The following is a 26,037-nucleotide window of genomic DNA, read 5'->3' on the forward strand; positions in this document are numbered from 1 at the left end:
TACAGTTTTAAAATGGCAGAAGCTTGATTGTTATGCATTTAATGTCGGCAGATCTGTACTAGCAAGCCGTCACTTAAATTTACTGTATCACACATGTAAATCACTTCACATTCTTTAAAAATGAAACAGACAATTGTGCTCATAAGTGTGGCTTAGTTGGCTTTTGCCTTGGGCTTGCTAATTGTAAAGCAAAAACAATATTTATTTATGATACTGTGGGCTCCACTAAACATTTAAAGGCAGAAGTAATGTACGGTCTTAAAGAGAAAATAACATTGCGAAATACAGTGAATTTTGTACATATGGATTAAAAAAATTCAAAATAAGTCCCAGATGTTTTTCAGATAAATGCAGCTGTAGAGCAGTGGGACAGCTTTCAGTTGAAATAATGGGAAACTTTAAAATCCTTTAAGGTTATTCACTGTACGGTGACGGTCTGGGAATGATTGCACATTGAAACCATCTGTGATATTATTGAGATGCATGAGGTAAAATGAAGGACAGATGTCAAACCCAGGCAGGAGCGGGACACTGACATTTTAACCACTTTCCTCATTCCATTCAGCCAAAGCAGATTTGATGATGATGAAGGCATCTGTCTGCTAAGCAAAGCACATCAAAACTTTTTTTCTCTTCCTGAAAGAAAGTTTCTGAAACCCCATTCACTCCTATGTCACTAACTGATATGGGAGGGTGGGGAAAATTATTGATGCAGAATGCTGGTTTTCATTGGCAAAAGGTGCAAGATATAGAAACCGTGATCTTCTGGCTTTCGTGACTCCAGGATTTGTTCTACTGCTTGATCTGAAAAGATTTAAACAATTCCAACATGAATTCTTCTCGGGTGAAAAAAATATCCCATGAACACAAGTGATTACTCAATGTTCCCAATTCCCAACTGCAATTACCTTTTTGAACGAGTGCAAGCTAATTCGATTAGATTGAATTTTATTCTTCAGTCCAATTGTGTTCAGACACAAAATGAATCTAACCTGTGAAGGATTCTCCTCCTCTGGAACCCTAATGATTAGACAATGCGTACTATTCCAGTACGAAAGATTATGGACTCAATTTCAAAAAGACGTAAAAAGCTGACGTATAACAGTGGCAGCAGTATGCTGAGGGGGTTACTTTCCTTTGTCAAGGTGGAAGCAAACTAGGAATCATTCCAAGCACACATTAGCTGTGCAAAACCTTCAAATGTTTGCTGGGCAGCTGTAACTGAATTTACTTTATAGCTTAACGACGACGTCAAACATGGATCTAAAGTGACTAAACTAGCAAAAGGAAATCTGTGAAAATCAAGCAGGTGACCTGGAGAACGCTGTGGATGAGAAACCAAATCAAGACAGACTGAATTATTTTAGGAAATAAAACATTTCCCCTATGAAGTATTTATGATATATGTAACATAAAAGTGGTAAAAACTTAATTTATAAAACGGGATAAAAATGCTAGTTTAAAAAAAAAAAAAAAAGCATTTGAGAGGTTTGCACACCTTTTATATCTATTGTACATCAAACTAAAGCTATGCTTGTACCAGGAGTTAACCATGGTGACAGTAGCATCGTGTTAGCTTCATTAGAATAAATGTCAATTTCTAATCAATAATCTCAGACCTCAGCTTGGACATTTTAAAGTTGGATTTAAGTAATCCAGCACAGTGACAAAAGAACACCTGAACCTGCTCGTCAAGAGTCGTTTTTCTTCCTGAGTAAAATCCAACAAATAAAACAAATGTAGCTAAAATCTAATTTTGGTAAAAGAAAAAATAAGTAAAGAAATGTGGACCACATAGACCACAAGATATTTGTGCCCCAGACATTCAATAACGTAAGGAAATACCATGAATGTTATGACCTTGAGAGCAAGTTGGGTTCAGAAATCATTTTTCATTCAATTCAGACGCAACAGATCTTAAACTGCAATCTGTCTTGAGAGGTAGATTTAAATAAGATTTTTTTTCCTACACAGTAAAATCATTACAAGTCAAAAAATAATATTTTGCTCCATCTGAACCACTGGAGGCGCAAATCAGGAAAAAAAGCCGAACTACCGGGACTTATTGAAAAAAAGAAGGTCATGTTTTAGAAGAACTCACTACAGGTGACAGATTTCATAAGAAGAAAAATATACATCAGAATTTTGTTTTGTACATTGAGCAAAACTGCGCTAGATCAGAGAGGGTAGAATTATCAGTAATGTGTGAATAAGGGCAAAGGGCGCCAAAACAAAACGGGCAGGCGTACTTTGTTCGTCAACACTCAGACATTTTCAAAACAAAAACAAAAAAAAACATCCAAAAAGCATGCATAACAGCTCCTACAATGAACACAGAAAAAGGAACAAATCGCTAAAAAAAAACAAACAAAAAAACCCCTGAAGAATAGGACCTCAAATTGCATCAGCAGATAAAAATTAACTTGTACAATTTATACCAGGAGGGTTATTGCTACAGAAAATTGTCACAAACACCCCAATTATAGAATCCCAATGTACTGGCTATTATATAAACCCATATTATAGGCAGGATATGACAACTTCTTTAATGTTATTCCAACACTTTGAACCCTTGTGGCGGTAAAGGGGGGCAGGGGAGGTGGCCAAGAATTTTATTATTAGGAGGCACTTTTGAAAAAGAAAAACCAAACCCCCCCCCCCCAAAAAAAAAAAAAAAAAAAACACAGCATGCACAACAAAATAACACTGTGATGTTTCTTTGCGCCAAATTAAAATATGGTAAGACTTCAAAGGCAAAAAAAAAAAAAAAAGACAGCATAATCCAGGTTTACAGGTGAGATCTGGGATGGCTGTAAAATCCATTCCAATGTGTTCAGGCGATAATCCTCAGGCATGTTCCTCGTGTGTCACTCAAAAACAGCCCCTTCACAGACGACGTTCCTCCGACAATGATTTGTTCCGTTTAAGACCTCCTGTGGAAAGCAGCCTAATGACGTCTAACGCATGCTGGAGTCGAGAGAAGAAGAAGAAAAAAAAAGACAAAAATAAATCTGTCCAAACCAGCACTAAATATTTGGTCTAAAAGGTCTTGATGGATGAAGAGGGAGCGTATATATTATCCGGTTGAGTCTGTGCTATGTACATGTCTTTACAATATCATCCTGAATGTTGAAGCAGTTCAGAAACTTGAAAAATGTTTTAACATCTTCTGGGTGCATGTTTTCTTTTATTTTTTTTATTTTTTTTTTCTTTTATTTTTATTTTGTTTTTGTATGTTGGCACTTGCTTGGCGGGTTGTTGTTTTTTTTTTTTCTGTCAGCCTCGGTAGTCACTTTAATGTTATATTGCAGCCTACAGTTGCCAGTCTGTTCCAGCCAAAAATGAAGGAGGACAAGCCTGGCGACAGGGTGGAAGAGTGCAGGAAACAGTGCCATCTTGAATTTCAAATTTGGAGACCTGCGGAAACGGGAGAGAGGGGGAGGGGAAAGATTAGTTGGTTGCACCGTTAAATCTAGACAATCATTTTTAGTGTGCGTCACACTTCAAAATGCCTGCAGTGACATTAACAAATTTAGGGGCAGCATCCTTCCAAGGGTCCTTCATTGACTAGAGACTAGAAGTGAGCGGCTGTGAAGTGGGACGGTTCAATCTGCCTTTACGTCAGGTTATGTTCTGTCACCTAGCAACCCGAACGGCGCTCAAACACCGGCAAGTAAAAATGAAGGTCAAAATATTGGCTTTTTCCCCTCCAATTATCATTAGTTATGCAAGCCTTTTTTAATTCCTGTATTTTCTGGACTATAAGTCGCACAGGAGTATGAGTATCAGTCAAAAAACGAAGAGGGAAACACAAATATTTAAGTTACACCGAGTTAAGAAGTTTAAACTATAGTCCAGAAAATACAGTAATGAAAATTATTTAAATTAACTGATCTCTTCACAAAAATGTATATAAAAAAAACATGTCTATGCAAACGACGACAGCCATAACAAGACAACCGCTTTAAGCTTCTCATTTTTGTACCGATCCATTTTGAAACAAACTTAAAACTGTACTTCAGTCTGGGTATGCCTCCTGCTTTGCATGCAATCATTAAGAAAAATTTAGACACACCTTTCACTTACCTTATGAAAGACTTTCCAAATTAATAGAATCCAATTGTTTTTTGTTTTTTTTAGTCATTATTTATGGATGACCTAATATGTCCCCCCTTTTTTTTTGTCTATTTTACCCTGTTCTCAATCTTCATTATCTGGTAAATTTGTTCCCATTTCAATAAGCCAACACCCAAATTATAAATAACTGGAGGAAATATGAATACATTTACTGTAGGTTAAAATTTGTCATTATTTTTAATTTGACAAATAAGACAATGAAGCATTTTTGCTGACTCTGGTGATCTTTAACAAAGCAACAATTAGCAACCGCTGTACTCAGAGGAGCATTTTACCAGCTTATAACTTAGCCAAGGCCTTCCTGTAGAAATCATGTTTCCTTCTTTATTTATCTATCCTGGTGAACAAAACATTTTTTAGTTAGCCCCAAAAATATGAAGATTAATTTAACTGATCCTATGGTGAGGGGGGAAAAAATGCTAAAGGTTGCCTGTTTTGCCTAAATATGTAACAGACTGGAGACATGTCTGTATGGTGTAACCTGCCTCTTATCCACCGACTGCTAGGATTGGCTCCAGCAGTAACAGCTTTAAGCTGCTACAGAAAATAAATGAAGTAAAAAAAAAAAAAAGGAAAATATTGATTGCTGCTCTCTTACTCAGCACAGTGCAATCTTTAAAAACAAACAAAAACAGTTCCAAAGCAGTAAAATGAACAGCATATTACAACACAAAAAGAACAGAAAGGATCAGTTTAGAAATTCATAATTCACACTATAACAATAAATAACAGAATGTAGGAATAACAACTAACAATACAGGAAAGCCAGATCCAACTGCTGCTTCTCGGCTGCTGAGAACATCCGACTCAGCAACTCACCAAAATAAACAGTAAAGCTACTTCTAGGCTCTGAGGAGGATTTACTGCTGCACTCACAACATCAAGCCATATCTATCTAATATTAAACCAGCTGCAATCATTTCATCAGACACATACAGCGTGCAATAGGGCTATTTATAATCTGATAATGGCGGCCGGACTTGGTAAAGTCCAAGATCGTAAAGAGCGAAAGGTAAATCTCCTTACCCTGAAAACAGAAAAGAAGCTAGATCCTTGATAAATATCACTCAAACGCCGTCTCTTGGCTCTTTCGTACACAACGGGCGACTTTCCTTTTGAATGCTCCATGTCTGTCTTCCCTCCACTCTTTCTGCAGGAGACAAAAAAACAAAGACAGACAATTTAGAAGCTTCCTAGTCGATATTACATAAGGTGTTTTTATGACGTTTTTTTGCCGTTAATCATTTTGAATTTGTCACATTTGACATTTACGATCAATAAATCACGTTATTTGGAAGAAAAACACACTTTCTTAAGTAGCCAAACTTACTGCAGCATCCACGTTGGCTGGCGAGTCACCGTTTGGGTCTGCCAGCATGGAGATAACGCTAATCATGATGGTTTCTACAGTGTGGATGGGCAGCCAGCGCTCCTCTGGTTTCTCGTAGCCGTACTTGTCCTCGCCCGGCTCGTGCAAAATAGAAATGCATACGTCTCCGTTCTTGTCAACTGAAATAAGAAAGAGAGGAACCAACTTAGCTTCCATTTCCTTCTTTGTCACAGAGTTCGGCCTCCTGTGAACATACTTGGGGAAACATTTGAGCCGTGAAGCTCCAGTGTAAAGAATTTTGCTGTGCAGGGTAGAAGGAAGAAACACCTTTGACCCTACAGTTTCTTTATTTTAGTTCAAATGGTGCAAAAAAAAAATGCATTTAGAGTTAATGAGTGACTCAAACAGTATTTCCTTGAAGACGGCCGGTTCAAACCGTTTTCTCATCGCTCCCGTTTTCCTCCCACTTTTCATGTCAACACATAACACCAGACTTTTAGTCAAGTCTGGTGAGTGAGTTTCACAACGGCTGCCTATCAGATAGACTACGGTGTGTCTGCCAGCAGCAGGAAACAACTAATCGGTCTGCAGTAGAGACTGGATGGCCTCCATGACGCTTTTCCTCAGCATGTGTGGTCCATTTGCTTCCTTCTTGTTGCGAGTACTGCTGCCAAGCTGACTGAGACGCCTTCTTTTGCGTCGCTTCAACTGGGATCACATGTGAACAATTTCATATTCAAGTTTTTAGTCGCCAGTTATTGGGATCCATTTTCCTGCACGCGTTAGGGGAGTTCCTGCTCCAAGAAAGAAAAAAACAACAACTAAATATTTAACCTAAAGAGTATCGTAAATACCTGGATCAGACATAAAGTCAGAAAACTCATTAGAAGCATCTAAATTATTAGATTGGGACGCACTGATGCACCGATTACAGTTAGACGCACCAGGAAATTAGCAGATAACAAAAATACATTTAATATTATTCGCCTCAAATGATATCTAACCAATCCGAATCTTGTCTTTGTCTGATTATTGAACCTCTGGAAAAACTCAGTTGAACATTCCTGGGATTATACAGATTATACACCATTTCTGCATAAGACTAATCTTGTATAATGTTGTAATATATGTTGTTTTTTGTATATATATTTCCCAATACTTTTTCATGGGGCCAAAAGGAAGAGCACACCTGTGCTAAAATGAATAAACACTGCCATTTTAAGCCATGCTAGCTTTGCTAACAGTGCTAATCGGTAAAATACAACGATCATGAGAGTTTAAAGTCAGTTGTTTTTTTTGTTTTTTTTTCACTCTAAAAATAGTCACATTTTAGAGAGACTGCTTTCTCATATGCTTAGATATAAAATCATCTCTGCTCCTAATATTAAAAAAATTTAGAAAAAAATCTTATTTTATACGTTTTAAAGAGAAATCTGAACAAGCAGAGGCATGTCTGCAAATAATGTATTAAACTTCAACACTATTAAAGACACAGATGCAAGAAGCAAACGAGAAAAAACGAATCTGCATGTTGTATAACGATTTGCATATGAACAAAGTATTAATGACTGAAGCACCAGACACATTTCTAAGACATTTCAACTCTATTAGTATTTGTCTGGTATTGTACAACGTCACTCACCGTTAGGATGCCAAATATCTGTGATAAATTTCATTTTAGGCGGCCTGAGGGGGTAGTCCTTGGGAAATGTCAGATGAGCTTTAAACACACCGCCTTCACTGTGGACACAAGGTTAACAGGATCAATATATCGGGATAAACACTCAGCCAGCTTTAAAACAGATCAATAGACGGCTACTCAGGGTTATTCGCGTGAAAACCAACGCTGTGACTTACTAGAGTGTGTCTGGAGGCCCGATGATGAGGACTTCCCATCTGTACAGATCATTGTCCTCGATGAGGCCTGCTGAGAATCCCTCCACTGGGTTTTTGTTCAGCTCTAGGTAACAAACAAAACAAGGATCAAATGTTATGGTTTCAGATGACAGAAAGCCCCAGAACGATTTCTGATTGTTGCAGAGGCCGGCCGGCTGTGGGTCTTATGGGGGGATTGCATAAGGCTGCGCATGCTGGTGAAAACATGCAGCGCACACTTATCAGTTACAGAATCACCCTGCAAGTCTTACAACTCCTCCACCTCAACGTCAGAAGTATTACTGGAGAAGGATCATAAATGTTACACTTGAAAAGCTTTGTCATTTTGAAATATATGCTCTTTAAAAAAAAATAAAGAACTAATCCATGTGCAACTTCCATAAAAGCATCATCAAATCGAGAATCTAAATTTGAAGAGGTTGTTAGTTTTGGGAAGTGTCCACTTTTAACACATTTCATTGAAAAGTTGTACAGCACAAATTAATGACAGGTGGGGGGGGGGAAGCTATATTTAATACAAAGGTAAATGATTTAATTAAATTTAGCTACAGCTGGACAATGCTAAATGACTGAGTGAAATATTTGGTAGGATGTTATTTTTCAGCTTCAGTAAATGCCTGACATATTTGGCCTACTTAGTGGACTTTTCTGCCCTTAACGCCCGCAGTGGATGGATGTTTTTAGTGGCTAACATGCTAAAGCTCACGCAGAGTGGTGGGGCCAGAAAAAAAAAAGTCAGTTTATCATGATCAATCTTGTAATAATGTAGCAACAGTATCACAATTACATGTTTTTCCTGATATTCTGAAGCCCCGGATTTACCAAACCATAGGCAAAAGCGTGAAAAAAAAAAAAAAAGAAGACGTGACACTATTCAGCAGTGGTATTTGCTTACAGATGAGCTCAGGCATAAGATCATTATCTAATGAAAGGTTGTTTTTTTTTTTTGTTTTTTTTTTCTAGAACGACAGAACGAGTTTCCCTGAGCCGCAGCTGCGCTGCTCACAGCTTAAAACATTAAGCTTGTTGGTAACTTGTATTGGCTGGCAGGTGTGAGCGCCAAATGACAACAGTCGCGTTGGTTTCAGCGATACTCATCAACAGCCGTACGCTGTTGTTGACATGTTCATATGAAACAGACATGTTTACTAAAACGAGCATTTCCCGCCCCTCCGCAGGATCCAGTAAAAAAAAAGGGTAAAAGTTAACCAATTCAGACAGCAAATCTTTTCCAAATAAAAAGGAGCACATTTTGTGCTCTGAGTTACCACAACCAGTCCTAAGCAACAACACATAAAAAAGGAAAAAGAAACATTAACCTCAGAGCCTGAGCCTAAACTAAAATGAAGTGGGTTGAACTTGGCTGCTTTTGGAAGGCTGCTATTATTAGAGGGGCTAAATTTAATTCACAGCAGACTCTGGTAAAATAAAGAGTTTGTAACTCTGAAGTTAGCTTGCATTCAGTATTTCAGTAAAGGGCAATTTCATTGTTTTTAAAAGAATCTCGATTGCATTTGACCTGTTTTAGTTCAAATTATGTACTGAATTATAAAGCGATTAGATGATTAGAACAATGTTTGTGATTTGGAGGAATGTGCATTAGCAGAAGGGGTGGGGGGGGGGGGACATTTAAAGCTTTTTGGGAGATGATGATTACCTTAAAAGAAACAATAAAAAAAAAAAAACAATTTACAGCTAAATAGCATAAAAGGGCTGAAAAAAAACTTGGAAACATTAGAGTTAATGTGTTGCAGAAGGCCGGTGCAGATATTGCTTTATAGAAAAATTCTGGAGAACCAGAATTTATTAAATAGTTTATTTATGGTTTATTTATCCACTGTAAGAATTATTCAGAATCCCTGCGGAGCAGCTAAAACGCTACTTGTTGAGAAAAAAAAAAAAACCTAGATTGGATTAACTCCTACAAATTTCTTTCAGCAGAATAGACGAGTAGATAGTGTCTTCAAGCAACTGTATGTCAAACATAACTGATCTGATGTGTTGCAAAGCAAAAACAGCTGTTCAGATGAATGTTGCTAAAAATAGCCATATGAATGGCTAGACGGACACATTTTTCAAAGCATCTGAAACTTAATAGTAATGTAACTGGTTTGAAAATAAAAAAATAATTTGCATCTTTGTTTTACACTTAATTTATAAGATTCAGCTTCGAAAACGAAGCAAAAGGCCCTTGTTTGTTTTCTGTAGTGTTTAATATGCATTCAGTAACTGAAAACGGCAGGCCATTTATATTGGATAGAAAGCAGAAGAAATTGTGCTCATTATTTTTGACATAAATACTCAGCCCTGGTTCATAAATGTTCCGTTTTACAATCTAAATTGAGGGATGAATTACCAAAAAAAAAAAAAAAATTATATTTGTAAATTATGTAGATAATTTTTTTTTTGAAAGATTTTGTTTGTTTTTTGGCAAGAGTGGACTTTATTGAACAATTTTCGCATTTGAGAGTGCAGAGATTGAAGTGAAAGAAAGTAAGTTACATTAAAGCTAATGGCCTGACAATTGAACTGCATCAACAATTACAGCCCTTGCACATGTCTGCTCTACCAACTGAGCCACCGGTGCCCACTGTCCTGATTCTTAATCTATATACACCATCTTGCTTTCATCTAAAATTTTGTCTGATGCTCTTTCAACTGTTTGCAAATGGGGTTTCGTTTTGCACAGATCCCAACTCATCCAAAAACATTTGGTGGTGAAACGGATAGCTATATTAAAGAAACAAGCAAATATACTCAATTACACACTTAAAAATTTTTGACAAAAGGTTTAAACCAGACAAATAATGTAATAAAATATTAAAGAGAAGTCTATTTTTACTTGGTGATTTGTTTTAGGCTCAACTCTTCAGAATCAAAATACAAAATCATGTTTTTTAAAAGAAAAAAAATGCTTGCAATAATACCTCTTTAAAAGCAGTGTACTGTCCCTTTCCTGAGTTTCCAAATCGAATACAAACTTCAGCCTCGTAAATTTAGCTTCTGTGATATTAGCATCAGCGTATTAGCTTGGCGTCTTGCAGCTAACAACGGCTACAGCAGCTAACGTTAACCTAGCCTAACGATACTAGTGAGGTGGCTAAATATGGTAACAATTCAAAGTGGTTAGGGAAGAAAATAGGTCCAACAAATGACATATTAATGTACTTTGTGCTATAACATATTACTCCGCAGCATGTTAAGAAGATAACCGGCAAACGTCATGACTGAAAAAGCTAATCACCACTTGGTATTTCGGTTAAAATTCATGTAAACACATCGGCACGTTAGCTTTTAGCTCCCCTGACAGCTGGAAGTCGTCGGGACTGGGTGACAGCGGCGTTCAGCTGCGAACAGTTCGCAACACCGAAAAACAAATTCAAATGTTTCTCCATACACACTGACGTTTATTTCTTTATTTTTCACCTGAAATATGTCGGTCGACACCCTCCCCTTTAATCCCCGCACAGTTTTTATGTCATTGTATATTAACGTTTATGTAAAAAGGTTGAAGAAAAACAATTTGCGCCAGCACAACATCACAGCTACGTACCACAGTACCGCTGTTAGCCAGGTACCCAGCACTTCCCAACAAGGTTTAATTACCTGCGAGCTGTCTCCTGAGTAACAGCGCTGACTGAGGCTCTGTCATAGTTTAGCGGTTATGATGCAGCTCTGTTCAAGAGGGGCAGTTCGAGGTAACAGCGTTGTTTTAACGTTAACTAAACAGAACCCGTCTCTCTTATTTTCCGATTAGCATTCTCCTCGTTCTTCTTCGCCGCCTTCTGCTGCCACCTTCGATGTTTCTTCTTCGTTGGAATCCTCAGGGCAGACCAAGCTGTGAGTGATTCTCTACTGCCATCTTCTGAACCGTTTTAACTCTCCGGCCTCAAAGTTTTTAATCGGTAAGTATTAGGCAACAAACAATGTCACAGAAAATATTACACGCACGTGTATTTATTAACACTGACGCAGTGCGTAGTAAGGAGACTCACTGTCTTTAAACATTATTAAGAGGTAAGTGGGATCTACTGTGTTGTAGTTTGCTGGGGGAGCACAATGATTAAAAGATGGCATCAGGATGAAGGCGCTCCTTCACAAGGCAGAAACCACAATTGTTCAGAATCTAAATGAATCTTTATTGTATATAAAGCTAAGATGGACTACGTAGTAACATTGCTTTTGCCTTTAACTTTTCTACATTTTGCCCTATCAAAGCCACAAACCTCACCGTCTTTCTTTGGGACTTTATGCGACAGCCCAACAGCAAGCAGCGCATATTTCACAGGTGGGAGGTAAATGATGTATAAATAAAAAAATTTTTAAAAAAATTATTTTTTTTACAAAATTAAACCTGAAAACTGTATTTTGTTCATCCCCTCTGACTCAATATTTTTTAGAAATACGTTTGGCTCCAATTATAGATTTAATTCCTTTGGGAAAATTAATATTCCCCCATTCTTTTTCTTTTTCATTTTTTTCTTCTTTTTTTTTGCATTTTAGCTCAAGATTGGATGCACAGTATCTGAATACTTACTACTAGAACTGTTTGATATGGACCCCAGATAAATTTAGCTCTGATCACGACCTTTATCTTTTCTTGCCTGTACTGTTTTTTATTTCTAGGATTACAGTGTATCTTGTTCCATTCATCTCTTCATAAACAACAATGAGCTTCTTTGTTCTTGCTGAAAAATTCAATCCCCATAGCATGATGCTGCCACCACAATGTTTTTTTTGACTAGGTAGATTATGTGATTACTGCGTGGTGGTTTTCTGCCAGACAAAGTTTTTTTCATGCCGACAAAATGCAAAATGTTGGTCTCATTTGAACACAACAAACTTCTCTGAACTGTTGGCTGTCTCCTTTGCATTGTTTCTACATGCTTCTAGCATTGGGTCTTTTTTTTGCTACTCTTCTATTTTTTTAAGTGATTTTGCTATCATTTAAAATTTGCTTTAATTCTCTTTCAGCTGATCAGTTTTGTTTTGTACAGGATCACCTAAAATCCCACAGTGGTGAGATCAATTAAAAAAAACATTACTATAGGGGTTTATAATGTCCCTTAACATACATTAAAGAAACACATAAATATAAACACCTGATCTATAAGTATGGATTCAGCCTCCCTGCCGAGGAAACCCGTTTTGGTTCCTTGTGTTGACATTAATCACATTGACACAGCAGTAAACTGAGAATTTTGAATTTTGGCTGATGCGTTTACACAACAAGTTTTTGAAGTAACGATTAGAAGTAGAAACCAGGTAAAGTTGAGCTGCCGCTAAAGCTAATAGTTCGGCTCTAGATGTTTGCGCTAAACCCCAGACACAAAGACTTTACAGTAATACAGCAACTGGTTGTCCTTTGTGTCATTAGACCGCTGCTGACAGAGAAGCATAGCAGTGGGAGTATCGTGGGCTTGCTCGATTGTGCCATTGCAACTTAAAATCAGTGACGTAACATCAAGTTGTGACACACATGAGGAAATTCTGAAAGGCATTTTCTTCATCTCTTCATGTTCTGTGTTTAACTTTGAGCGTGTCATGAGGACGGTAAATCAGACACAGCGATCAATCTAAATCAGGGGTGTCAAACTCATTTTGGTTCCGGGGCCAAATCCAGATCATGAATGCTCTTAAAGGGCCGGTTGTGCCAGAATACATTGATAAAACTTGTTCACTAACGGCTAAAATATCAATGATTCTTTTTGTGTTTGTGGTGCTAATTTGGAAGTATTTGCGCTTATTTATGACGGTAAATGTGACTTTTTTATTCCTCGCTGTGTAGATCATGGACTGTAATCTGACATCAATTAAAGCTGAGGCAGCTGTTTAGTACAACTCGTGAAGTTTTTGACAATTTTTGAGAAAATCTTTAAATAAACTCCCAGTTTTTGGGCCAATTTGTTGATTTTGTGTGAATTTCCACACTAATTCTCAAGAAACTGGGGGGACTGATTGATGTAATTTGGCAGTAAACATAAAAACTGCATTGATTTGATTGATAGCATAATATTTAAGCATACTTAGTGTTTAGTCTAGAATCCAGCGGGCCACATAAAAAGATACGGCGGACCGGATTTGGCCCACGGACCTTGAGTTTGACACCTGTGATCCAAATGGTTCATGAACTTTGTAGCTGTTTTTGCTAGAATTTTGAAGTTCTGAAACTATGAGGTTCTGATGAATCAGAGCGATTTATTTAATTTACGCTAAACTTTTTATAAATAGGTCAAATCCTTAATAAACAGGTCAAAAAGTTGATGTTACGCTGTTTAGTTGGTTGAATAAGTTGCTGTTCTCAGCCTATTTTTTGTTGTTATTTTTAGTTGGTTTGCGTACGTGTCACTTATATTTTTGTGGTAAATCGAGATACGATGATCAGATTAGTCTCTGTGAAAAACTACAGTTTTTGCAGCATAACCTCTGAAACCACCAAAAAAAAAAAGTTAATCTCATCTGCACAAGATAATGCTCATCATAAACACTGGGTGGCGTTAGGGAACGCCACAAACAGACGACCTCTTGATTGACCTCTCAACAGCAGTAAAAAGAGAAGACGCAATCATGATATTATCGAGAGATTGCCAAAATACATTTGACAAATCGATTTTTTTTTAACACCTGCTTCTCAACTGCTGTGCTCTAAAACCAAAGGTGAAAACAAACAAAAAAAAGATATCAGATCACATTGACAGAGACTCTCCTGGGGAGGAAGTTGTCGCCAAGTCGCAACGTCTCGTTCTGACAGACGATGGCTGCAGTTACAGCTGTGGCGTTTGGAGGTGTTCAGACTTGTGGTTCTGTTGTTTTCTAACAGATTGCGTTAGTAACGTAACCAGGGAAACTAGAAAAACACTCAAGCTTGCGTGTCACCTTTTGGGGACTTACGGTATCTTTTCAGTGAGGGTCAGACAGAAGAACTTGCATACGATTGAGGACTTGACACAGAAGTGTTATCGGGTTAACAGTTAACCAGTGGATGCAGTGAAGTGACAAGAATTCAATAGGAAAAAAAACAACACACACATTCTTAAAGCAGGTCAACAAATTGGATAGAAGCCTTCAAAAATGGAAATAGTGCAGCTTTTGTTTGAGGGAATTTCCCCTCTTTATGATTTACATTTCTCGCATTATTAAATCAGCCCTACAGTAATGAGCAGCTATTTTTCCCGACAGCAAAGGTTAAAAAGGTACAACTGACCCCACTTCTCTTCTGACGCTACAGGAACACGCAGAAGGATGCAACTCCGCTGATTAAAGTCTGAAACACGCTCATTTAGTTCCTGAAAATGTTTGCTACTTTCAATCTGCTGAGGCCCTCCTGCCTGTCGTTCAAGCTCTACCCAATGAACCTGACAGTGTTTTTTTATTTTTTTTTAACAAATGTTTAAAAAAAAAAAAGCTGGATAAAAATACCAAACATCACATTTAGCAACATTGTGTCAACCCAAATGTGGAGGCATATGACCAGCCCTGAGTGGGCAGGGCCCTCTGCACTAACTTAATATATCTCGAGTCAAGCTAGAAGTGAGATAACCGTTTAGCTTCCTCAATACTCAGAGAGTCGCGGAGGAGTGTGTGCGCCGTTCTCTGGCATCCAGTCTTCAAGTATGAATTGAGAAGAAAAAGAGTTTAAAAGCAACTTCTCTGTAGAGGGAGCCGTCTGCAACTAGGTGAGCTTGTTTTCTACTTCTCTGAACAGGTTTAGCGGCTTAAGGTTTTCGCCTACAGCTGTGCCGGCATCAGTTGTTGTAGGGTTGATTAAAAGAAGCCAGGACTTTTGGGTGTAGAGGCTAAAATCTGAGCGGCAGCACTCTGCTGAGGGTGCTGTTTGGAGAAGATTCACTGCACAATAGGCTCAGTGTTATCACTGCATGGACTATGTAACCTGGGCACAAAGACAGAGGGCTTTTCTGTGAGTGCTATCTTTAAAAAAAAACACACAAAAAAAACATTTTCTTTAATCTGTATTTCTGTTTTTAGTGAACGTACATTGAGGGATGAAGCGTTCCCATAGCCGCTTTTAACTGTTTGTGTAGTTTGGCCTGCGAAACAGTTTACCAAACAGCTTCCTTCTTCTTTCTCCTTTTTTGTTTTGACACATTTATACTCGTACACTTGTGAAATTTCTTCTTTTTTTGTGTCATTTTAAACCCTCCTGTCTTAACACATTCTCCGCTAACAAGATTACGACTGGGAAGTGGGATTTCACAAGCAGAACACAAGAGCAACAATCCTTGTCATACTTTGCTTAAATATGTGGGGGGGGGGTTGTGTTTTTTGGGTTCTTGTTATGGGTTTTTAGCTCATTGACTGATTTAGCAAAAAGCCATCTGTGCATCTGTGAGCCACATCTTGATGCTTATTGTATGCAGAAGAAGATAAGCGGCTGAGATAAGAACGAATGACAGCCATGAACTCATCGCTGGCCCCTCGGAACTGATGAGATGATTGGGAAATTGATTTTTACTCTCTACTCATTCATTGTTTCACGTAATTAGCGATAAACGGCACGGATGTCCCGCAAAGTTTAAAAGCCTGCAGACGCATGCAGACGAGTTTGTTCCCTAGCTTAATGCGTGAAAAGATTTTTTTCATAGCAACGTCATTTGCGACCGAAGAATGTGGGGAAAAGTCCTTTCGTTTGAGCGCCTGTTTTTAAGGGGAAAAGTCGCGTAAAGAAGTAATCACTGGGGGAACGATTATTGATCGCCCGTTCACACAACCCCACTTTTCGAGGGCGATGGAAGGCAAAACCCCCCGCCTCCCAAAAAACGTTTTGGTGTTGTATTAATGATGTTCACCTCAACAAGGTTTCCAGAACGTCCCATAGCATCACTGATCCTCCACCATACTTAGTGTCTGGAATAAGACGTTTTTAATAATTTGTTGTTTCTTGTCTGACCCAGTGTTTGTTTCAATCGTGTTGTCAACTAACCACAAAGCCACTTCCACTGAAAGCGCGCTAGAAGTATTTAGTTGCATTTTACACATTTACTACCAAACAGCCGACAGGTATATAATTTTATTTTTTTTTCCACGTCTTGAACAGTGAGTTTAGGACATTTCTTTTACCATCCTTCTTGCTGTGTGTGGTGGCAACATAAACTTGGATCTTCCTCCAGCCTGATGGCCAGAAGATGAGAGAAACAACCCTCTATGTCATGTCATGTTTATACCCCGGAAAAACAAAAAGTAATGCATTAACGTAGGCTCTCCTCCACTAAAAAACATTAAAAAATAACATAATGCTTCTGTCATATATGTTTTAAGGTGATACCAGTTATTGTACCACTAAAAAGTGGCCAGTGTTTGTGTTTAGTCCTTATATAGATTCTCAGTATAGCTCACAATGTCGTCTGCAAACAGCATGCTTCTCTGCCTGATCTCAGTCCTACCATGTGCTGTCAAAAAATGTATGCTGTGATTCTATTATTTGGTCTCACGTTTAGTTTTAGTGTGATTGTTTTTTGGGGGGGGGTTTTAGGGTAACAGGCGGGCTACGCTATGGATCAGAAGGGATCTGGGAGCTCCCATCAGGACACACCGGTTCCTCGATGCAGCCTGGGCTCCAGTTCAGGACTGCATTACGGCGCTCTGGTGAACAGCGTTTCCTCGCTGGCGCTCGCTTCAGACAAGCCGCCCATTTCACAGAGACGGGCCTACGTGGCCATAGCTGTGCTCTGCTACGTCAACCTGCTCAACTACATGGAGCGCTACACGATAGCAGGTGGGCTGAGCTCTTTAGTGGTCGCCATTCTGCTTCCTTCCCGTTTTTTTCTTCCACATAAAATCAAGTATCTTTATACAGATTGCATATCAGTTTCTCTGCATGTCGATATTGCTCTTTCTTGCCCCCAATGCCATCACCACCCGTTTCCGTTTCGTACCGATAAGTACACCATGTCATTTCCAGCTTAATTGTTCAGGTTTTACTCGTGTACTTAACTTATTAGAAGTTCTTCTTTGTGTGCTAATTTGTATCTACGTGTGTGTGGAAGGGCTCTGGCCGACGCTGCGTACATTGCCGATGTGTGTGTTTTTTTTTTAGAAGAATAGATAAAACATTTTATTTCAGTTTTTCAATTTTACAATTCTGATAATTTTGTAAATAATGATAAAGTTAAGACATTCAGCAGGAAATATGGTGATGCAAAAGTCCAATAAGAAGTTACTCAAATCAAACCCAAATAAAAAAACGGGTGAAGGAGCAAAATGACTCTCAATGTATTTTTCCCCCATTAAGTAATTCAGTATTTTCATTATTTTAGGGACAGAAATAACAATAAAATGCTCAAATCCAGCTCGTGTGTTTAACATTTTAGCGCATGACATAATGTGAAGATGATATATTTCAGTGTTATTTCTATCGACTGTGGTTCTCATCGCTCATACATAAAACCCGACTTTCAATAAATATCACAGATTATGACTCCTGATCCGAGTAGAGAAACTATAAGTGGGTTGGCAGTGTTGAGATGAGTCTCGAAAACCACAGGACGTTATCTAGAATCATCGGTTTGTAAAGCTGGTGTGAAAGAACAGAAATTGCAAAGGTGTAAACGGCGAAAAGAAGACAAAATGATTTGATCACTGAACTCCGCTTCGGAGCCTCTGATTTGGTGATTCTTCCAGTGACTCGTGTCTTTGTTGTGATGCAGGTGTGCTTTCTGACATCAAGAACTTCTTCCTTATCAGCGACAGTACGGCCGGACTGCTGCAAACAGGTGAGAGGAGGCACCGCTTTGGAAATGATACAAATGAGGTTCTTATTTGACTCTGTATTCAAAATGTGCTGAAAGAGAACTTAAAAGTGCAGCTATAGGCTTTCGGACGGAAGACAAAACTAACCTGTGACACACACACACACACACACACACACACACACACACACACACACACACACAGTTATACACACACATGGGTGTGTATTTTTAAACATAAAGAAGAGGCTGAACTTTGTTCCCAAAAAATGTGCTTCCAGTCGTCCTCCTTTTAACTCCTTTTTAGAAACTAGCCGAGATGATCAACACTTTGTTTCCCCCCACTGAGATCTCTTCTCCTCGCTCTCTAAATCGACTTGTCCATTCGTTTACAGTTTTCATCTGCAGCTTCTTACTGCTGGCCCCTCTCTTTGGTTACCTCGGCGATCGCTACAATCGCAAATACATCATGCTGTGCGGCTTGAGCGTGTGGCTTCTCACTGCAGCTGGCAGCTCCTTCGTCTCCAAATCGGTAAGTGTGAAGCCGGCCATCCCGCACGCGCGCGAAAGAAGAAACAAGGAGAGGTCGGAGAGCGTCACGAGAGGTTAGAGAGCGTCACTTCCTGCTGCTCCTCCGCCCGACACTCAGCTTCGGAGCGCGTTAAAAAAAAAAAAAAAAGAAAAAAGAAAAACACTGGCAAGTCGCTTCTATTTTTAGCGCAGAAGTTTGTTGGTGAGACTGAGTCTGCAGGTGGGAGTCACACAGTGGGAGGACTAAGCCAAATGTCAACAAGCAAAATTCAAACGTTTGAAATTTCTTCAAAATCATTTTTACAGTGTTGCCGAAAGAAGAAGTTCGCTTTTAAATACGGTTAATAATTAAGCTTCGTTTGGAGGAAGAAAACAGGAACTGGTGTTTGGGGAAGTTGGGGATCAGACGTCAGTTGCAGCAACTTGTCTCTGCTCTTCCTAACAAATTGATACATTTAATAGTAGTAGGCTGCTATACATCTCCAGGATCCTTATTTTTAGGTAGTCGTCCGACCTCGGCTGGAGTTAAATGAAAGGCAAGCTGACAGCTGTCCGCCTCACAATGCTGCTTATGTGACATTTTTAAACGCAAAATAATTTCTTTCTCATTTTGTCTCTTTAAAACTTAACATTTCCATGTATTTTATTGGAATTTTATTTGATGGATCAACACAAAGTGTAAAACATAGTTATGAATAAAAGTAACGTCAAAAAAAGGAGAGTGGTTTCACTGGATTAGTTCAGGTTTACAAAAAAAAAAAAAGAAAATCATGTCATTTTTTTTAACAATTATAAACTATTTTGTGTTGATCTAGCACATACAATCCCATTAGAATGTACCGATGATATTTTGGTAATATGTTTTTTTTTTGTTTTTTTTTACCGAGCTCTATGAAAGCTGCTGACCTCGCTGCAAGAGGAGGTCTGAGGGGTTTTGGAAGTGAATAACGTTTGAAACGCTTTCGACTTGTTTTTTTGTTTGGTTTTAGCAATTCTGGCTCCTGATTCTGCTGCGAGCGCTCGTCGGTGTCGGGGAGGCCAGCTACTCCACCGTCGCTCCCACCATCATCGGAGATCTCTTCTCCGGGGGTCAGCGGAGCGTCATGATCTGCATCTTCTACATCTTTATCCCCGTGGGAAGGTCAGAGGCTCCCCTGTGTAACCTTTGCGTCTTTCTGTTTGATGTAGTCTAAATAACTACGCTGCACTCTTGATATTTCTGTTTTAACCCAGAGCGCTGCAGCCGACAGGATGCGCTTTTTTGATCTGCACGCGCGCCGCAACCGACTGTCACGTCAGATTTAATCTTTTGTGGGGGGTTTTGTCTTTTTGTTTGTTTGTTTTTTTTTTTATTGCAAAAAGGCTGCGCTCCAAAACTGAAAGGCGTTTCACAAAATATATTCAATTGAGTTTTATTAGGCTCCGAGAAATGCGTAAAAAGTGTGATGGATAGAAAGTGAGCACAAATCAGACAAGAAAGTACAGAAAATTGATGAGAGTAGTAACACCAATATATTCGGATCCAATGCTGCCTTTTTTGGGGAAATATTTATGTGGCAATTAAATTGTCTAATTGGACGTCGGGAGCAAAGTTGTCTGAGACCAAGTTGCTTAGAAACCCTCCCAATATGAAAGTACTCTGTTTTAAGCTCAGTCTGCCTGCAATCTCACAAAATAATGACAAACTTTCTCCTATAAGAAACAAAAATTCTGTCAAGTGTTTGAGCAGACATCCTTTCTCTCGCGACTTTGACCTCACATGCACACAGACAGACGGCGAATTTCTCATTTCCCTCAAGAACTGTCACCAGAAGTAGACTTGGCACTAGCAAGCCGTGCATGAAACAGCAGCGGTGAATGGAAGCAGCTAAAAGTCTCACTTTTCAAATGATAATCCCTTGTTTTGTTCACTGGACTACAGTAACGTCAAAATCATATTCCAGGAACAGAATCTGCCATCAAACTCTGTAGAATCAAAACTGGTAGATTTCAAGGTATCGTTGCATATGAAACAGTTCTATATAAACTCCTTCATTCGTTTGGCTCTGAGAGTAAAATAAAAATTACTGCTTCACCTTTGCAGTTAATTAATATACGATTACGTATATATTTGCAGATATTTTTGAACTGACGGAGAACACTAGCAGAGTTTTTGCTGACTTTGCTATAGCATTTTATCGTCACCTTGGCATGAACTTTGTTCCGTCCGCGTCTTACTACTGTGGGTTGTCGATTCCAGCGAAGCCTGAGATGGAAGCAGTTTCATGACCGGAGGCCGAATTTTAATTTTTTATTATTATTATTATTATTTTTTATTTTTTTTCATTTTTTAACAGAGTGACTGTGTTTGGAGGATATTGATGTGTTTGCCCTTCTTACTTTCAAGGAGCTTGTGAATGTTTCTTACATAAAGAGTTTTTTGGGAAACAAGAGTGCTCACTCCATTCTTTTTTAATTTGCCAAAAAAAAAGAAAAAAAAGAAAAGAAAAGCAGGCACACATCTATTACACATGATCCTGTTTAAAAAACTATTTTGTGCCAAAAAAAAGCCGTCTGTTTTCTGTTTAAAAGAACTGGCAACGGCACTGTGGGGTTCATATGGTTGTGGTTATTCGTTACACATCATCGTTTCTGAACAACAACGGAGAGGCTGATTTTAAGTAACGTGCATTTCGCTCGTTAATATGTTTTTTTAGGTTCTCTTACGCAAGATGAAATCGATCTTTTAATGTATTTTGTCTCGGTTTGTTTGTTTGTTTTCTGCCCTTCCTGCTCCAGAGTTGATGGCAGTTCTTGTGTATTTTCAGCGGTCTCGGATACATCACAGGGGCAGGCAGCGCTAATCTCACGGGGGACTGGCGCTGGGCTCTCCGGGTACCACATTTCTTACAGAAACGTCATGATTTTCAACAGGTAGGTTTAAAAATAATACGGTTTTTTTTATTTTTGTTGTTGTTTGTTTGTTTATCAGATCACGCCCATCATGGGTCTCGTCGGACTCGTCCTGATGGTGTTCTTGTGCCCCAACCCTCCACGAGGGGCAGCAGAAACCCACGGAGACGGAGTGACGGCCCACAGCTCTTACGTGGAGGACGTAAAGTATCTTCTAAAAAAGTACGATTTGAACATAGACGAAAAAAAAAAAAACCCAACCCAAACTGGATTTGTTTCGCAACGTCACAAACGATGACACTACTGTTTCGAAAACAACTCTGTCGCTTTCTGACGTTGCTGATAGCTGAAGCTATTTTTCTTTCTGCGTCACTTATTTGATCCTCGACAGTAATGCGGTGCTCTTCTTTTAAATTCACGCGCGCAGCCCTTTCACGTTACGTTTGCGTGTTCTGACCTCAGTAAAAGCTACGTGTGGTCGTCGCTCGGAGTGACGTCTCTGGCCTTCCTCACCGGAGCCTTGGCTTTCTGGCTGCCCACCTTCCTGGCCAGGGCTCACGTCACCCAGGGCCTCCGACCTCCATGCACCGGGGAGAGCTGCAACTCCACAGACAGGTGTCGTCGCTCGCCTCGACCTGCGTTTTGTCTCGCGCTTCAAAATCCCAGAAGGTCGCTAATCTTTTTTTTTTTTTTTTTTTTTTTCCTTTTTCACCCCAAAAAGCTACATATTCGGCGCCGTGACGGTGGCCACGGGCATCCTGGGGGGAGCTCTGGGCACCACCATATCCAGGCAGCTCAGGGACAGGTTCTCACACGCGGACCCCCTCATCTGTGCGGTGGGCATGCTCGGATCAGTGCCCTGCCTCTTCATCACCATCTTTGTTGCATCCTCAAGCATTCCAGTCACTTATGTAAGAGGCAAACACGTCTACATTTAGCTATAATGCAGAGTTCTGTTGAATAACAATAAAAGATATTCTCTTAAATTGGGAAATTAATCATTTTAAGCCCATAAAGAAATTCCAAAAACACAGTTAACTGCTACCCTGTCATTCGGACAACATTTATGGAAGACCAATAGTGACGCAGTCAAATAAACCAGTCACTCGTTGTTCATCTATGTCAACTAACGATATAGATTACTTGACATAAACTCGGTCTGAGTGTGTATTTCTGAGAAATGTTTCGAAATAAATAGTTAGAAAATTTAGATCAGTATATTCTAAATGTTATGATTATGTTTTTTGAATTCAGTGGAGTGCAGAATAAGTTAAAGCGACTCTAATTACTCCAGGCTTGGATTAATTTGACATTTATGTTCACGGCTACTGTTAGTTCCACAGTAACTGACTGAGGCGTTCAGCGGCAGCTCAACCATACGAGATTGATATTAGAAAGGGACAGGTGAGAGCCAGACAGGTGAGAGCCAGACAAGTGAGAGCCAGACGGGTCAGAGCAAGACAGGTGAGAGTCAGACAGGTGAGAGCCAGACAGGTGAGAGCCAGACAGGTGTGCAGCCGCAGCTCGGTGAAGCCGGCTTTGACCGTAAGCGTCAGAAAGATGAGGAGGAACTTCCACAGACAGATACAGGGTGAGTAACTATGGAGAGGAAGACAGGGATTTTCCTCCTGGCTGATGCCGTCTATTTATTTGTGTTGAAATAAGTTTATTTCTATTTGATTTCAATAAAAAGAAACAACATAAAGTGGAAGAATTATTTCGTTAGATTACATCATATAATCTAGCAAGCCAAAACCTTAAGAAGCCCGTCAAACTGGGTAACCTGTGTGGTAATTTTTTTACAGATTGCATGTGTTCATTATTATTATTTATTTATGTAGTCATTTCTGATTTTAAGTGATTTATGACACATTTCATTTACAGATTTTTTTTTTTTTAATTATTGCATTTTGGCACGTTTGCCCCCAGATCCTACCTTTGCTTTAAATCCACTTTCTTTTGCACATTATCGTCAGCACACTGTTCATGTTGCAGCACCATCATGTTTACAATCGCTTGATATAGCATTAACATTTATTAAATGAAATAAATTAGATGAGGCCAAACATAAACTACCAGGTTTGTACTTTCTTTGTTTAGTCGTCGTTTTTACATTTTTGTTACGTTCTTTATTGCTTCCTCACTCTGTGGCTTAAATCTTTGGTTCCAGGTGTTCATCTTCTTCGGTGAGTTGCTGCTCTCTCTGAACTGGGCTGTCCTGGCCGACATACTGCTGGTGAGTCCCGGCGGCGCCGATCCTCAGTAAAACGTGACGCGTTCCGCTTGCCTCTCGGCGCCAACAGGGCTGTTGTGTTTGTGCGATTCTCTCCAGTATGTCGTCGTACCAACCAGACGGGCGACGGCCGAGGCTCTGCAGATCACCTTCGGCCATCTGCTCGGCGACGCCGGTAGCCCGTACCTGTTAGGAGTGGTGAGCTGAAATCCCTCTACGGTTTTTCAGTCCTTTGGGATTTCTTTTGGGTTTTTTTTGCTTCCTCTCCGTAATGCTGTTCTCATATGTTTTGCAGATCTCTGACGCCATACTCTCATCTAATCCTGATACCACCGACTTCCGTAGCCTGATGTACAGCCTCCTCCTCTGCCCGTTTATGGGGATTCTGGGTGGAGTTTTTTTCCTCATCACTACCATGTATATCACTGAAGACAAGAAAGCCGTCCAGCAACTGGTTGAAGGTAATTTATTTTTGAGAAACTTGGCCAGGGGTCTTGCAGCCTGCAGCTCCGGAGCCACAAGTTGCGTTTTTGGATCTTCCACAATGCCTCTTTAAAACTTTAGCTGACAATAACTTTGCGTTTTTAAACACACACATGTAAACAAATGCAGGTTTTAGTAGGGTTTTTTTTTTTGCAGTTATTTCCTGGAATAATTGCACTGAATTTATTAGATTTAGATTTCTTAGATGTTTTTAGATTTACTTTTCTTGTAATTAAGTTGGAAACTTTATCAGCGATGCATAGAAGAAAATGTATCATTCTATTTCCAAAGGTTTTCAAGTTTTAATTGGGTTTAAAATCTAAAAATAGAAATGCAATTGTGGTTCTTTAAAAGAAAAATGTGTATACATTTCTTATAATAAATAATAATAAAAATGAAAACTGTCTTTTTACATTTTTTATTTTTTTTGCTTTAACGTAATTTAACATTTGCGACTCTAAAATAGTTTTATTTAGTTGGACCGCAGGCAAAAATGTTTCTTTGGACTGCCAAGGGTGCACACACTCCTGATCTAGGCTTTCCTAAATAATGGTCCTCTATTCAACGCACACACTGGCTCTCCTACTTATTACCAATAAGCACAAGTTCTCCATAAAAGCTGGCATACCAAAATAACTCGAAGGCAGAAGCAGAGAACGACTCTAGCCAGCGGCGAGGTCATTGCGCTTACGATTTCAGTTTTCAGCGCTTTGTGTTGGTCTGTGACAAAAAAAACCCAAAAAACAAAACGTGGTGACTTATGAAATTGTGAGAAATGTGACACACCGGATGGATCTACTGTCTGTCACGAATGTCCTGGTGCTACGTTTCTACACCGTCTGCTCAGAAAAAGATCAAAACGAGGAGGAGTCTCGAAATGAGTCAAGTTATTTTCTGAAGAAAAAAATAGGTTCAGGGAACCGTTGCCCAAGACTGGTTGCAACATTGCAAGGAAGTGCTTTCGTGGAAGCAAATATTAAAAACTTGACTTCAGAAGTTTCATTGCACTCTAACTGCATGTGTGTAACCCATAGCAAAACTAAGAATTGCAATTGTCTAAATGTTGTGTTTGTGTATTCTACAGGCCACCAACCACAGCAAGGCCCGGCGCCGGATTCCTCTATGGAGCTGAGCAACAAGAGCGATGTGTAAAAAAAAAACACAAACAAAAAAAAACGATGAAGAAATTAGTCCATTAACGAACTTTTCCTTAAACTTTGCCGTCTTTTTATAAGTATTTCACACGTTGGCATCAAAGGTTATTCGTGTGTGTGTGCGCGTGCAACTTGGTGCCTGTTCCTGCTCTGCAGCTCCTCGCGATGGAACGACTGCTGCTCCCACATGTAATTGTCCCAAAATCGCCTCCCATTTAGAGGTGCTGCCCAGCATACTTGAAAAATAAGTGTAATTATTTTTTTATGTAAATACATTTTTTTGTGTGTGTGTTTTAAAAACATGAATAAAACTATTCTTTAAGCCATTAAGTGTTTTGGTTGTTTTCTGCTGTTAAGTTTATTTTTGTAATACGTATTGAACACATAAATACTTCTTTTAGTAAATGTATATTGGATATTTCTATCATCTCCACGGTGGACATTTTTTCTCAGTTTTCTCCTGGTAAGCCGGTAAATTGAATGTGAAATGTTTTGTCCACTAGATGGCGCTGCTGCACTTGAGTAGAAAACGACGCTTTCCGTATTTCCTCATGTTGACCCGCTGCGAAACCCGGTGGGTTTACTGGAACCTCTGTTGTATATTTGGCAGAAAATCCAAAATGTAGATGTACTTCAACGATTAATATGTGTATGTACAAGACAGAGCTTTAGTGA

General features: G+C 39.2%; 2 protein-coding genes across 3 annotated transcripts; one reads left to right on the plus strand and one right to left on the minus strand.

Moving 5' to 3' along the window:
• Nucleotides 1-2,061: 2,061 nt before the first annotated feature.
• ube2g1a (ubiquitin-conjugating enzyme E2G 1a (UBC7 homolog, yeast)) lies at nt 2,062-11,147 on the minus strand. The gene is made up of 6 exons (XM_008428158.2): nt 10,970-11,147; nt 7,325-7,427; nt 7,110-7,207; nt 5,468-5,646; nt 5,164-5,287; nt 2,062-3,417 (listed from the first exon to the last, which is right to left on the minus strand). Exons 1-5 carry the CDS (start codon nt 11,013-11,015, stop codon nt 5,201-5,203), a joined length of 513 nt encoding a protein of 170 aa, XP_008426380.1. The 5' UTR covers nt 11,016-11,147; the 3' UTR covers nt 2,062-3,417; nt 5,164-5,200.
• A 40-nt stretch (nt 11,148-11,187) lies between these two features.
• spns3 (SPNS lysolipid transporter 3, sphingosine-1-phosphate (putative)) lies at nt 11,188-25,370 on the plus strand. Of its 2 annotated transcripts, none has more exons than XM_008428160.2 (13): nt 11,188-11,268; nt 16,854-17,096; nt 18,028-18,093; nt 18,465-18,601; nt 19,590-19,741; nt 21,408-21,474; nt 21,572-21,714; nt 21,955-22,107; nt 22,214-22,403; nt 23,663-23,728; nt 23,825-23,923; nt 24,021-24,186; nt 25,293-25,370. In XM_008428160.2, the coding sequence occupies exons 2-13, from the start codon at nt 16,874-16,876 to the stop codon at nt 25,358-25,360; spliced, it is 1,530 nt and encodes a 509-aa protein (XP_008426382.1). In that variant the 5' UTR covers nt 11,188-11,268; nt 16,854-16,873; the 3' UTR covers nt 25,361-25,370. The 2 variants fall into 2 exon arrangements, with proteins under 2 accessions (XP_008426382.1, XP_008426381.1); XM_008428159.2 differs by lacking the exon at nt 11,188-11,268 and adding an exon at nt 14,917-15,039.
• Nucleotides 25,371-26,037: the final 667 nt, after the last annotated feature.

The sequence above is a fragment of the Poecilia reticulata genome, linkage group LG14, assembly GCF_000633615.1.
Source record: "Poecilia reticulata strain Guanapo linkage group LG14, Guppy_female_1.0+MT, whole genome shotgun sequence".
In the NCBI taxonomy this organism is placed as follows: domain Eukaryota; kingdom Metazoa; phylum Chordata; class Actinopteri; order Cyprinodontiformes; family Poeciliidae; genus Poecilia; species Poecilia reticulata.

Bases quoted from the DNA above. Each gene is read 5' to 3' on its own strand.
- ube2g1a (XM_008428158.2), bottom strand. From the start codon at position 11,015: ATGACAGAGCCTCAGTCAGCGCTGTTACTCAGGAGACAGCTCGCAG. The intron at 7,428-10,969 runs GTAATTAAACCT...TTTGTTACCTAG, and splicing joins ACTCAGGAGACAGCTCGCAG to AGCTGAACAAAAACCCAGTG. The intron at 5,647-7,109 runs GTGAGTGACGTT...TTCTTATTTCAG, and splicing joins AGATATTTGGCATCCTAACG to TTGACAAGAACGGAGACGTA.
- spns3 (XM_008428160.2), top strand. From the start codon at position 16,874: ATGGATCAGAAGGGATCTGGGAGCTCCCATCAGGACACACCGGTTCCT. The intron at 18,602-19,589 runs GTAAGTGTGAAG...GTTTGGTTTTAG, and splicing joins GCTCCTTCGTCTCCAAATCG to CAATTCTGGCTCCTGATTCT. The intron at 21,475-21,571 runs GTACCACATTTC...TTTGTTTATCAG, and splicing joins ACTGGCGCTGGGCTCTCCGG to ATCACGCCCATCATGGGTCT.